Raw genomic sequence first — 12,331 nt, forward strand, 5'->3', positions numbered from 1 at the left:
CCTTTCTATCTATCTATATCCAATAACGAAACTGAACTGTTACTATAAAAATGTGAAATATAACCTCAAGTGGTCTAGCTGTGCAAACATACACAGCACCGGTACAGTTTTCTATCAGAAGCAAAAATGCATGAAAATAACTGCACAAACTATTCATCACTGAAATAACAGAATCATTAAGTTGGAAAAGACCTTTAAAAACATTTGAGTCCAACCATTAAGCTAACACTGCCACCACTAAACCATGTCCATAACTGCCACATCTACACGTCTTTAAATACCTCCAGGGATGGAGACTCACGCACTTCCCTGGGCAGCCTGTTCCAATACTTCACAACCCTTTAGGTGAAGAAGTATTTGGTAATACACAATATAAACCTCCCCTGGCACAACTTGAGGCCGTTTCCTCTTGTTCTATCACTCGGTACTTGGGAGAAAAGACAGACCCCCACCTGGCTACAACCTCCTTTCAGGCAGTTATAGAGAGCGATAAGGTCTCCCCTCAGCCTCCTCTTCTCCAGGATAAGCAACCCCAGTTCCCTCAGCCACTCCTCGTAAGACTTGTGCTCCAGACCCTTCACCAGCTTCATTGCCCTTCTCTGGTCACACTCCATCACCTCAATGTCTTCCTTGTACTGAGGGACCCAAAACTGACCAAAGGATTCAAGGTACGGCCTCACCAATGTCAAGTACAGGGGGATGATCACTTCCCTAGTCCTGCTGGCCACACTATTCCTGATACAGACTAGAACGGTGTTGGCCTTCTTGGCACCTGGATGGACACACTGGTGGCTCATATTCAGCCAGCTGTTGACCAACACCTCCAGGTCCTTTTCCATCAGGCAGCTTTCCAGACACTCTTCCCCACGCCTGTAGGGCTGCATGGGGTTGTGGTGACCCAGGTGCAGGACCCACCACTTGGGCCAAGGCCAGTGGAATGAAGTTCCGCAAGGCCATCGATCCAGCCTGTCCAGATGCCTCTGTAGAATCTTCCTACCCTCAACCAAATCAACACTTCCACCCAACTTGGTGCCGTCTGCAAACTTACTGAGGGTGCACTCAATCCTCTCCTCCAAATCATTGATAAAGATATTAAACAGAACTAGCTCCAAGACTGAGCCCTGGGGAACACTTGTGACCAGCCACCAACTGGACTTGAATCCGTTCACCACCAGTCTCTGGGCACGGCCATACAGCCAGTTTTTTTACCCAGCAAAGAGTACACCCATCCAAGCCATGAGCTGCCAGTTTCTCCAGGAGAATGCTGTGGGAAATGGTGTCAAAGGCTTTAGTAAAGTCCAGGTAAACAACATCCACAGCCTTTCCCTCATCCACTAAGTGGGTCACCTTGTCGTAGAAAGAGATGGGGTTAGTCAAACAGGACCTGACTTTGATGAACCCATGCTGACAGGGCCTGATCACCTGGTTGTCCTGCATGTGCGATGTGAGGGCACTCAAGATGATCTGCTCCATAACCTTCCTCAGCAACAAAGTCAGACTGTCAGGCCTGTAGCTCCCCAGATCCTCCTACCGATATGTCTTATAGATGGGTGTCCCCCAGAGGAAATCACCAGTGTTTCCTATTTTTGTCAGGCTACTTGAGGAGGGAAAAGACTCCCTTTTTACACAGAGTCACATGGAGAAGAGGAGGGGTAATGAGTACAAGTTACTCCTGGGGAGATTCCTATTGGACACAAGGGGAAATTTTTTCACAATGAGAACAATCAGCCATTGGAATAATCTCCCCAGGGAAGCGGTGGATTCCCCAACATTGGACACTTAATACTCAGCTGGATAGGGTGCTGGGACATCTTGTCTGGACTGTGCTTTTGCCAAGAAAGATTGGACCAGATGATCACTGAGGTCCCTTTCAACATGCTATTCTATGATTTGTTTACATTGATTTACCCCAGCATTTCAGTACTTCTGTACCATTTTGAACCACCTTTCTTCCAAATTACATTATTTGCAGTGTCCCATGGCCTCTACTGTAAGGACTGCACAAACAGATCTGTTAAAAAATTAAGCACCTATAATTTGTACTACTTTTTGAAGAAAGGACATAGAGGTTATTCTCCCTGGAACTGGCTGCTCATTGAAGAGCAGAACTGTTAAAAAAAAAATCATAGAACATTTTGTGTTGGAAGAGACCTTTAAAGGTCATCTAGTCCAACAGCCCTGCCATAGGGCTCTGAGCAACCTGATCTTCAATCAGATCAGGTTGTTCAGAGTCCTGTCCAACTTGCCCTTGAATGTTTCCAGGGATGGTGCATCTACCACCTCTCTGGGCAACCTGTGTCAGTGTTTCACCAACAACCTCCATGGTAAAAGATTTCTTCCTTGTATCAGTCTAAACTAACCCTCTTTCAGTTTAAAAACATTACCCCTTGTCCTATCACAACAGGCCCTGCTAAAAAGTCTGTCCTCGTCTTTCTTATAGGCTCCCTTTAAGTACTAAAAGGCCACAATAAGGTCTCCCTGGAGCCTTCTCTTCTTCAGGCTGAACAACCCCGACTCTCAGCCTTTCCTCATAGGAGAGGTGCTCTAGCCCTCGGATCATCCTCGTGGCTCTCCTCTGGACTCCCTCCAACAGGTCCATGTCCTTCTTATGTTTGGGACTCCAGAGCTGGACACAGTACTCCAGGTGGGGTCTCACCAGAGTGGAGTAGAGGGGCAGAATCACCTCCCTCGACCTGCTGGCCACACTTCTTTTGACGCAGGCCAGGATACAGTTGGCTTTCTGGGCTGCGAACACACACTCTCAACTCAAGTCTATCTTTTCATCCACCCTCAAGTCCTTCTGTCCAGGGCTGCCCTCAATGCCTTCATCCCACAGCTGGTACTGATACCAGGGGTTGCCCCAACTCAGGTACAGGATGCTGCACTTGCTCTTGTTGAACCTCATGAGGTTCGCACAGGCCCACTTCTTGAGCTTGTCCAGGTCCCTCTAAGTGGCATCTCATTCTTTAGGCACATCAACCACACCACTCAGCTTGGTGTTGTTTGCAAACCTGCTGAGGGTGCACTCGATCCCACTGACTATGTCATTGATGAAGATACTGAACAGTACTGGTCTCAATACAGACCACTGAGAGACACGACTCATCACTGATCTCCATCTGGACATTGATCTGTTGACCACTACAGTCTGTATGTGACCATCCAGCCAATTTCTCATCCACCAAACATTCTATTTATCAAATCCATATCTCTTCAATTTAGAGAGAAGGATGTTGTGGGGGACTGTATAAATTGTCTTACAGAAGTCCCGACAGACAATACCCATACCTCTTCCTTTGTCCACTGATGTAGTCACTCCATCAAAGGCCACAAACTGGTCAGGCAGGACCTGCCCTTGGTGAAGCCATGTTGGCTGTCTCAAATCACCTCCCTGACCTCCATGTGCTTTCCCATAGCTTCAAGGAAGATCTGTTCCATGATGTTCCCAGGTACAGAGGTGAAGCTCACAGGTTGGTTCTACTCCTTTTAAAAATGGATGTAATGTTTCCCTTTTTCCAGTCACCGGGGACTTCACCTGACTGCCATGACTTTTCAAATATCATGGAGAGTGACTTGGCAACTACATCAGCCAATTCCCTCAAGGACTCTGGGATGCATCTCATCAGGTCCCATAGACTTCTGTATGTTCAGGTTCCTCAGGTGGTCTCAAACATCATCTTCTCTTACAGTGGGGGGGACTTCGCTCCCTCAGTCCCTGCCTTCCCTGTGTGGGAAGAGAGATTGCCCATGAAGAATGAGGCAAAAAAGTTGTTGAGTACCTCAGGCTTCTCTTCATCCATTGTTAGCAGGTTACCAGTCTTGCTCATCACAGGGATGTGCCCTTTCTTTGACCTTCCTTTTCTGGCTGACATATCTGTAGAAGCCCTTATTAATCTTTGCATCCCTTGCCAAGTTCAGCTCCAGCTGCACATTGGCCTTCCTAACCCCATCCCTACACAACCGGGCAGCAGCCGTGTACTCTTCCCAGGATGCCCATCCCTGCTTCCACTGCCTGTGCATTTCCTTCTTGCCAGGTAGTTTGACTGGCAGCTCTCGACTCAGCCATACTGGTCTCTTGCCTGCCTTTCCTGATTGCTTACACCTGGCGATCATGAGCTCTTGCCCTCTTAAAAAGTGTCCTTAAAGATCTGCCAGCTTTGTCCTGCTCCCTTGTCCCTGAGGGCAGTTTCCCAGGGGGTCCTATTGACTGACTCCTTCAACACCTGGAATTTTGCTTTCCTAAAATTCAGGGTCCTGAGTGATATGAAGATATCCGATTAATATCATTCAGGACTGCGAACTTCACCAATACATGATCATTGTAGTCCAGGCTGCCTCCAATCTTGACGTCACCAGTTAGCTCACTTGCGCTGGTGACCAACAGGTCCAGTATTGCATTCCCTCTGGCAGGGCTGTCTACTACCTGGCTTAAGAAGTTATCCTCAATGCTCTCCAGGAGTCTCCTGGATTGCTTACAGCTCACAGTGCAACTTTTCCAGCAGATGTTGGGGTGACTAAAGTCCTCCAGTAGGACAAGAGCCTCCTACTGCAATGCCTCCTGTGGCTGGAGTAACAAGGCTTCATCAACAGGCTCCCCTTGATCGGGCATCCCTGTAGCAGACACCAACCACAAGGTTCCCTTTGTTGCCTCTGTCTCTAATTCTTACCCATAAGCTTTCAAACTGCTTGTGGCTATTCTTCAGAGACAGCTCTTCACACTCTATCCACTTCTTATGTAGAGGGAAATGCCTGTCGTTCCTCACCTGTCCCTTCTGAACAGCCTGTAGCCATCAATAGGCGCACTCCAGTCACGAGATTCATCCCACCAGGTTTCAGTAAAGGCAACTAGGTCAGAGCTTTCTAGCAGCACAGTGGCTTCCAACTCCTCCTGTTTGTTGCCCGTGCTGTGTGCATTGGTGTAGAGGCACTTCAGCTGGGCTGTCGGCTGTGTCACCTTCTTAGAGGAACAGCCCTTAATTCCTTTGATGTATTTCACTGGTGTTTCCCTGTTGGCTCCTATTACCTCAGGAGCCCCTGGCTCATCTCTGTAAGACTTCAAATGTTCTGCAGTGTAGCCAGCATATCTCACAGCAACAGGCTGAGAACCCTGTTAACACCCCATCCCTCTAACCTTGGCATGTCATCCCACAGCTTGTCATGGGGATGATAATAATGCCTGATGATAATGATGCCCAAGAATGATGATAATGCCTGACATTATCTCCCTCCCCCTTCGAACCTAGTTTAAAGCTCTGTCAGTGAGCCCTGCTAGCTTGTGAGCAAAGACCTCCTTCCCCCTTTGAGAAAGGTGAATCCCATCCAACGCCAGCAAGCCTGGTGCCATGTCGGCCATCCCATTATCAAAAAATCCCAAAACTGTGGTGGTGACACCAGCCGCAGAGCCATGTATTAATAAACTGGATCCTTCGGTTTCTTCCAGTATTGCTGCCCGTGGCAGGGAGGACAGAGGAAAAAATAAGCTGCGCTCCAGATTCCGTTACCAGCTGTCCCAAGGCCCTGGAGTCTCTTTTGATGCCCCTTGGACTGTGTGTTGCGGCTTCATTACAACCCACATGGAAGAGAAATAATGGGTAGTAATCCGAGGGCTATACCAGGCTGGGAAGTTTCCTGGTGATGCCTTTAACCCAGGCCCCAGGGAGGCAGCAGACTTCCCTAAGAGGTCCCTCTTGGACCCTCTATTCCCCTCAGAAGGGAGTCACCTACAACTATAACCCACCTTTTCTTCCTCATGGAGGTGGTCATGATACAGGGGGTAGACCTTTCTGACCTGAGCAAGACCTCTGGTATAGATGGACCATCACCCACACAATCCACTCACTGGCCTTCCACATCCAGAGCCTCATACTTGTACAGAGGTACCTGGGAAGGCAGAGTGGGCACAGAGGTTTACCAAATCTGAAAAGCATTTATTAAAGATATACAATCAATGTCTAATTAAGTAGCTACATTTTTAATTCATATCTTTATGCAGAGCAGTAGACGAGATTGCACAGACCTCTTAGGGGGCATAAAGTTATAATCTCCGTAACTTTGTCTACTTTGCACCTGCATTTTTAATTACTTGCACAGTTGAGTATGTCTGAGCATCTTCAGAGCAAATATCATTTTGTGTGAAAGACACAACAGAAGTTGCACTATAGTAAGAACTGTAGAAAGTCATCAAACATAAAACACATACCAAACATAAAGTTAAAATTGTCAGAAGGTAAAGGCAGTTTGGATACACAGAACAGTTAGGAAGTTTTCGGCCAAGAGATGAAATGAAAAAGAAATTCAATGAGGTGGAAAGAGAGGAATAATTCCAGATGGCAATAAAGCTGTTCCCTCTGCCGCACCTGCCACGGTGGCAAGATGCAAGGCAGGTCAGAGAAGAAGCCAGCTCTGCTGGAACTAAGCCGCAGGAGACAGAGTGGACAGAGATTGCTGGATTAAATAAATAGCTCCTGTTGGGAAACCAAGCAAATGCGGTTTCAAATTACTTCTTGTAGCAGATGGGCAAGTAACTGAAGGGCTTGAACTGCTTGATTTTTATGGCAGTGTGAGGAACAAAACAGCTTCATTTTGTGCACGCTAGAAGCATGTCACGGCAGGGGAAATTAATGGCATATCACACAGAAATATTTCTGAAAGGGTTGGAAACAACACATTAGAATGTGCGGGGCGACTGAGAGACTGTTTTGTGGATCAAAGTGATGTATTAAGAAGGCCATCAACAAGGAAGAAGAGAGCTACCCTAAAAAAGTTAGGGAGGTCAGTTATGAAGATCTTAGCTCATTTCCCAAGTGGAAAATAAAGCATAAACTACTTATTTCGGGTAGAAGAACACTGCAATAGAGTACAGAGTGCACTGGAAAAAGAAACAGTTCTTCCAGATACTTACATGCATGTCAAAAGCTAATGGGCAACCTGCATTATAGGTTTATTTATAAGTTTACCTGCAACATCAGTTTACAGTTCTAAGCAGAGATAATTTTGCACAGAATCAGACCCTGGCAAGCGAAGCAGAGGTACTCTGTTGACCACTAGTGGACAGACAAAGATGAAACAGGTCCCAAGCGCTTCCCGAAGACAATCACTCTTCACCTGAGGAAGATCCAATTTATCGGCTATTCAAGCTCAAAATTAAGGAGCACCCTAATAACATTTAAACAGTGAAAATGTTGTGTATCTACGTAACCAACAAGGAAGTATTTCTAGCCGTTTTGAAGATGAAATAATTTCCCCGTGGGGCTGAGAATGATAAGCGTCCATCCAAGAGGTAATCACTTAAACATATGCAAGGTATTACAACGGAAGATGGGAATTAAAAATATTTGAAACAGACCTGTTATGTTATTTCAGCAGTGCTGTCATTCAAGAAACAGCTACAGTAACATGCACACTTTTTCCAAGTCTTCCTGTACCATCTTCCATCTCTTTGACATATTGCCCACTTCCATCTTTGACACCAACACACAGGTCCCTTTTTGTAAACTAATTTTCTATGAGGTCCTGCTCTTTTTTTTTTTTTTTTTTTTTTTTTTCAAAGAATGATGGTGGTGGGATAGTGGGAAATAAAAATTTCAAGTCTCACAGCCTGTTTCCAAAGATGGCTAGCATAAAAAAATTCCACCTGCCAACAGCTTCTTATTTAAAACGAGCCAAATTTAGCTCTGCTGTGTCTAGTAATTGCTTTCTGGCTGATGGACAAAGAACTTCATAGGTCAAAATGAAAAAAAAAAAATAAAAATCTCATCTGAGAAACAAAAAGAAGCCAGTCAGGTCCTATGCATTCCTCTTAAGGAGCTACATTAAGCAAACATAGCTGCCAAGCTGGTATCACTGTGAAAATAATTGTCATTGAGAATTGTATTGCTCATGGCAAATCCTCTAGTGACAAGAGCACACGCTGAGGCCAAAGGCTTCATATGCTCAAAGAAAGTAGAAAACACTCCTATGAAACGAACGCCTGAAGAGTCCCAACTCTCAAAATTATGGACTCAAGGGATATTTTGGGTCTCAAATTAATTCAGAAGATTGAATCTATACTTATATGAAGGACAGACATGTCCCTGGCACACATCGAGATTGCTCATATGGAAGATCTTAGGCTAGCACCAATTTTGGTGGAGGGGTTAGTTACTTGGGGAGGAAAACACTTTTTTCCATCATAAATTGTTCTTACAGACTTCTCAGAGGCTTTGAATATTAGCACCAGGTGAAAAGGCAACATGTATTACACATATTATTTGTACAAAACCTCAGACTGATATAAAACTAGAAACCTATTTACAGATTGTCAATAAGAAAGGTAACTGATCAGTAAGTGGGTCAATTCATAAGGAAATGCTGCCTACTGATGTCTATTTTACTGCACTGCACATAGCTCATATCCTCAACCCAGATGAAGAAGAGGGCATTAATACAGCAGAACACAGATGCTCTCTATACCTCACCTTCTAGCCTCAACTTGAGGGCACTAAGATTTCAGTTCTATAAACGTACTTTATCTACAACAAACTATTTCTTATCCTGGTCCGAGGCACATGCATTGAATAAAACTACACTTTACCAACTACCAAAAGACACACACACACACACACACACACAAACAACAACAAAATAATCCACAATCCTCCACTTTTTTATTAGCCAGGCAGATCTTTTAACACAAGAGACAGTTTACAAATACTAGGAGACATACATTTTGGACTGAAATCCTAAGAACATATCCTTTCATTGTTCTAATTGTCACAGCAATAGAAGATTAACTATGCGTGGTATTTTCTGGAAGCTAAGAGATATTTCATTTCCAAATAGTGTTTGCTATTATTTGCTACTGGCATCCTTCACTTGACGAAAATCTGCCATTTGCAGTGCAAGACAACACAGACATAAACAGCACAGTGAAATTAGAAGACATCATGGTATAACGCATCATTCTCAAATTTGGAATAAATCCAAACGGAAAAGTTTCTGATTGACAAAGCTGGAACAAGTTACAGAGATCTCTGCCTCATCTACTGGATTACTGGTCTTAGGAAAACAAAAGTACCTGGCTTGAACTGCAGAGCATTAAACAAGTAAATAAATTTACTGGAATACTAACAAAATCTGCCACTGACTATGGAAGTGTAAGTGGTGATAAAGAGTGTAAATTTGTGCCTGCACAAGCTTTAACAACTGACCAATTAAAAATAAATATGCATGATAGATCATGGTTTTAAATAGAATATGAACATAACATACCTTCAACGGTATTGTTTAAATACAATCATGACAGAATACCATGAGTTTTGCGCATCTCTTTGCAATAGTCAAAATATGACATGCATGTCTGTGCAAAAACAACACAGTGTATCATCTCAGTTCCAAGCACTCCTTTTAAACAATGAGAAATGTAGTGATGATTTCTAATAAAACAACAACACTTTTCCCCTAATGTAGTGAACATCCTCTGTATTGGATAAGTGATGACACATTCATTTGGAAAATTCATTCTAGCATTTTCAAGCTAATAGTTTGTTTTCTTCAACATTAGCATTGGACTGTTAGTCTGGCTCCGGAACCGAATTCTATGCTGATGAATTAAGGTCAAAATCAGTATTCCTACTGCGCAAGGGAAGTTTACATCCTGCTGGAAAAAATAAAAATGTACCATTAACTTCTTTCAGTAAGGAAAAAAAAAAAGTGCAATGTCAACAAAATGCTGTTTACAAGATATAGCAGTACTTCTCTGAATATATTAGTAATTAAATGTTAGTTTCCAAAACAGTTGAAAATTCACAAGTTAAAACTATGAAGATTTGACATATGAGGTTTTGGATCCTACACATGCCTTGCAATAACTACTTGAATAGCAGTTATATGTTAATAGTTATATGTGTACAGCATTAATATCCAGCTGTGGTCATATGGGATAAAACTTCCAAATAAATATTATGAATGTCTGAAAGGTTATTTCTTCTTAAAGGATGGAATCAATCCCATGTTTGCCTTTGTACTGATATTGTATATTTCCACATTGTATGTTGAATATAATAACAAATCTACTGTTAGAAGATTATATATAAACTGCACTGATACTTACAGCCAGTGTGCCAGGCTCCCTGATTGACCAAGTCATATGAAATATTCAGTATTCATATATTGTCCCCCTCCCCATAAGGGCTCTGTTTGCCAAAGCTGACATTTTAAAAGTGAGATAAGTAGGTAAGTGATGTTTGTGTCAATTTACAATAACAGAAGGGCAAATTTCAAAGGTCTTAACACTATGCCATTCAAGTCATAGAAGTTTTTCTGCTAATTTCACAAAAAGCAAGACTGTTTGCATGGCTGTTACATGAACAAAACCCTTCTGCCAATGCAAGGGGTCAATCTCCGCACTTACAGGCTGCAGAACTTCCCCACTAAATGCTGTACTGGGATTAACTGGCACTTACAGCCCCACAGTTGGTTTTTGGTTTGGTTTTTGTTTCTTGGGTTTTGTTCTGGGTTTTGGTTGTTGTTTTTTTTTTTTGTTTTTTTGTTTTTTTGTTTTTTTTTTTTATTTAAACATGTTAACAGAGTGTAAAAGCCTGTATTATTACTGCCAAAGCTCTGAAAAACGTCCACTGTGAAAAACTGTCCTATATTTTACAAAGAGGCTGTGAGGAGAAAGTAACTGAGAGATCTTGGCGAGACAGATGTACCTATAACAGCCTCGTGATGCTTCAGTCACAGAAGCCAGACAAAGGTTATGCATACCAAAGGCAATTTCTTGCATCTAGAAGCAAGTAAGTTTCATCATGATCTCCCCAAAACCAAGAAAAAGTCTCTAAAACAATACATTTCGCTTGAAAAGGTGCACTGAATGGCAGACAGACTCATTTCTCATCATAGCCAATATTCTGCAAGAACATAACCAAAAGTTATTAACACCAAAAGCTTTTACAGCTCCAACGTAATTTGACATAACAGTCACACAGGCTGGATTCCCCACGCCTCCAAGAGACACAATTTTACACAGCATGTATTCAACCACTAGCAAAAAACAGTGTAGCAAGTAAAATAGATGTAGCTTGTGTAAGCTGTAAGAAACTGACAAAGGGCACACCTGCGTTTAAACAAAACTATAGAAAACATATCCTAGCAAATAGCTGCCGCAATTACATTGCCTAAAAAAAAACCAAACCTGACTAGTGTTATAAAAAATGTTGTAACACGAGCAGCTGCTACAGAAAACTTGGAAGAAGTGAACGTTTCCCATAAGGAGCTTAAGAGACATTACAGCTTCAGCGTCTCTGACACCTCATTCCCCTTAGACACCTCAGAGAAGGTGGGATGCTGGTAAAGAGGTCTCGCAGAACGAGGTGCTCCCTCAAACCTGAAACCATCCAAATCAGTTAACGTTTTGGATTCTGACATGTATTTTGCCTAAGTCTACAGTCATAGTTAATACCTTAACCAAAAAAAAAAAAAAAAAAAAAAAAAATTATGCAGAGAGCGCAGGAAAGAAAAGGGTTCGTAGTCAGAGCGCCACGACCTGTCATTTCCCGTCGTACTTAAACGAGTGTGGGGACGGAACGCTTTCCGAAGGCGGCACGACGGCAGTCCGCGCAGCGCCGCAGCCCGCCCCGGCTGCCCGGGCTCCGGCCGGGCCTCGGCGCACAAGTTTAGGGGCAAACAGGCAAACCGGGGTCTCTTTGGGTCGGAACGCGCTACTTGTTCCACCCAAAACAGGGAACCGGCGCGCGCGCCCCGCCGGCCGCCGCCTCCCAAGTTCCTCACAGTTCGGGGCGGCGAAAGCCGCCTCCTGCGGGCACCCTCCGGCCCCCGGCCCGGCCCGGCCCGCTCCCGTTCGAGGCGGTCCCTCAAGAGGAGAGCCACAGTACCGCAGCCCGGGGGTCGCTGCCGCCTCCTCTTCTGCCTCTTCCTCCTCCTCAGCGGCGTGAAGCCGCGAAAGGCGCTATAACGCTCCGCGCTCCTCTCCCCGTCGCACCCCAGCCCGCGGGGAGGGGAGACGCGCGGCAGCACCTACCCGGGATGGCCAGGTTGGTGAGCGGGGTGCGGTGGATGCTGCCGGGCAGAGCTGCCATCCAGTCGGCGAACCGCAGCTCGTTCTTCCCCTGCGACGAAGCCATGCCGCCGCCGCCGCCGCCGCCCTGCTGCTCTCCCGCCGCCGCCGCCGTCGCTCTCCTCAGCCCGCCCGGCCCCAGCCCGGCCCCGCCCCGCCCCGCCTCCCCTCGTCCCGCCGGCCCCGGGCGCTGCCCCCGGCCGCCCCCCCAGCGGCGCGGAGCGGCGCCGGGTCCTGTGAGATTGCCCCTTGGGGCTGGTGCCGCCGCCCGGCTCC

The 12,331-nt window shown here is 45.1% G+C and overlaps 1 protein-coding gene across 1 annotated transcript in view; it reads right to left on the bottom strand.

The window, feature by feature from the left end:
* PLCXD3 (phosphatidylinositol specific phospholipase C X domain containing 3) overlaps positions 1-12,122 on the bottom strand; it is a gene marked incomplete at its 5' end in the record, with an annotated part of 83,192 nt that extends 71,070 nt beyond the window's left edge. The window contains one exon of the mRNA XM_082497539.1: positions 12,020-12,122. Within this exon, the coding sequence (XP_082353665.1) occupies positions 12,020-12,122 (103 nt within the window). The remainder of the gene's footprint in view (positions 1-12,019) is intronic.
* Positions 12,123-12,331: the final 209 nt, after the last annotated feature.

The sequence above is a fragment of the Vanellus vanellus genome, assembly GCF_965231255.1.
Source record: "Vanellus vanellus genome assembly, chromosome: Z".
Taxonomy (NCBI): domain Eukaryota; kingdom Metazoa; phylum Chordata; class Aves; order Charadriiformes; family Charadriidae; genus Vanellus; species Vanellus vanellus.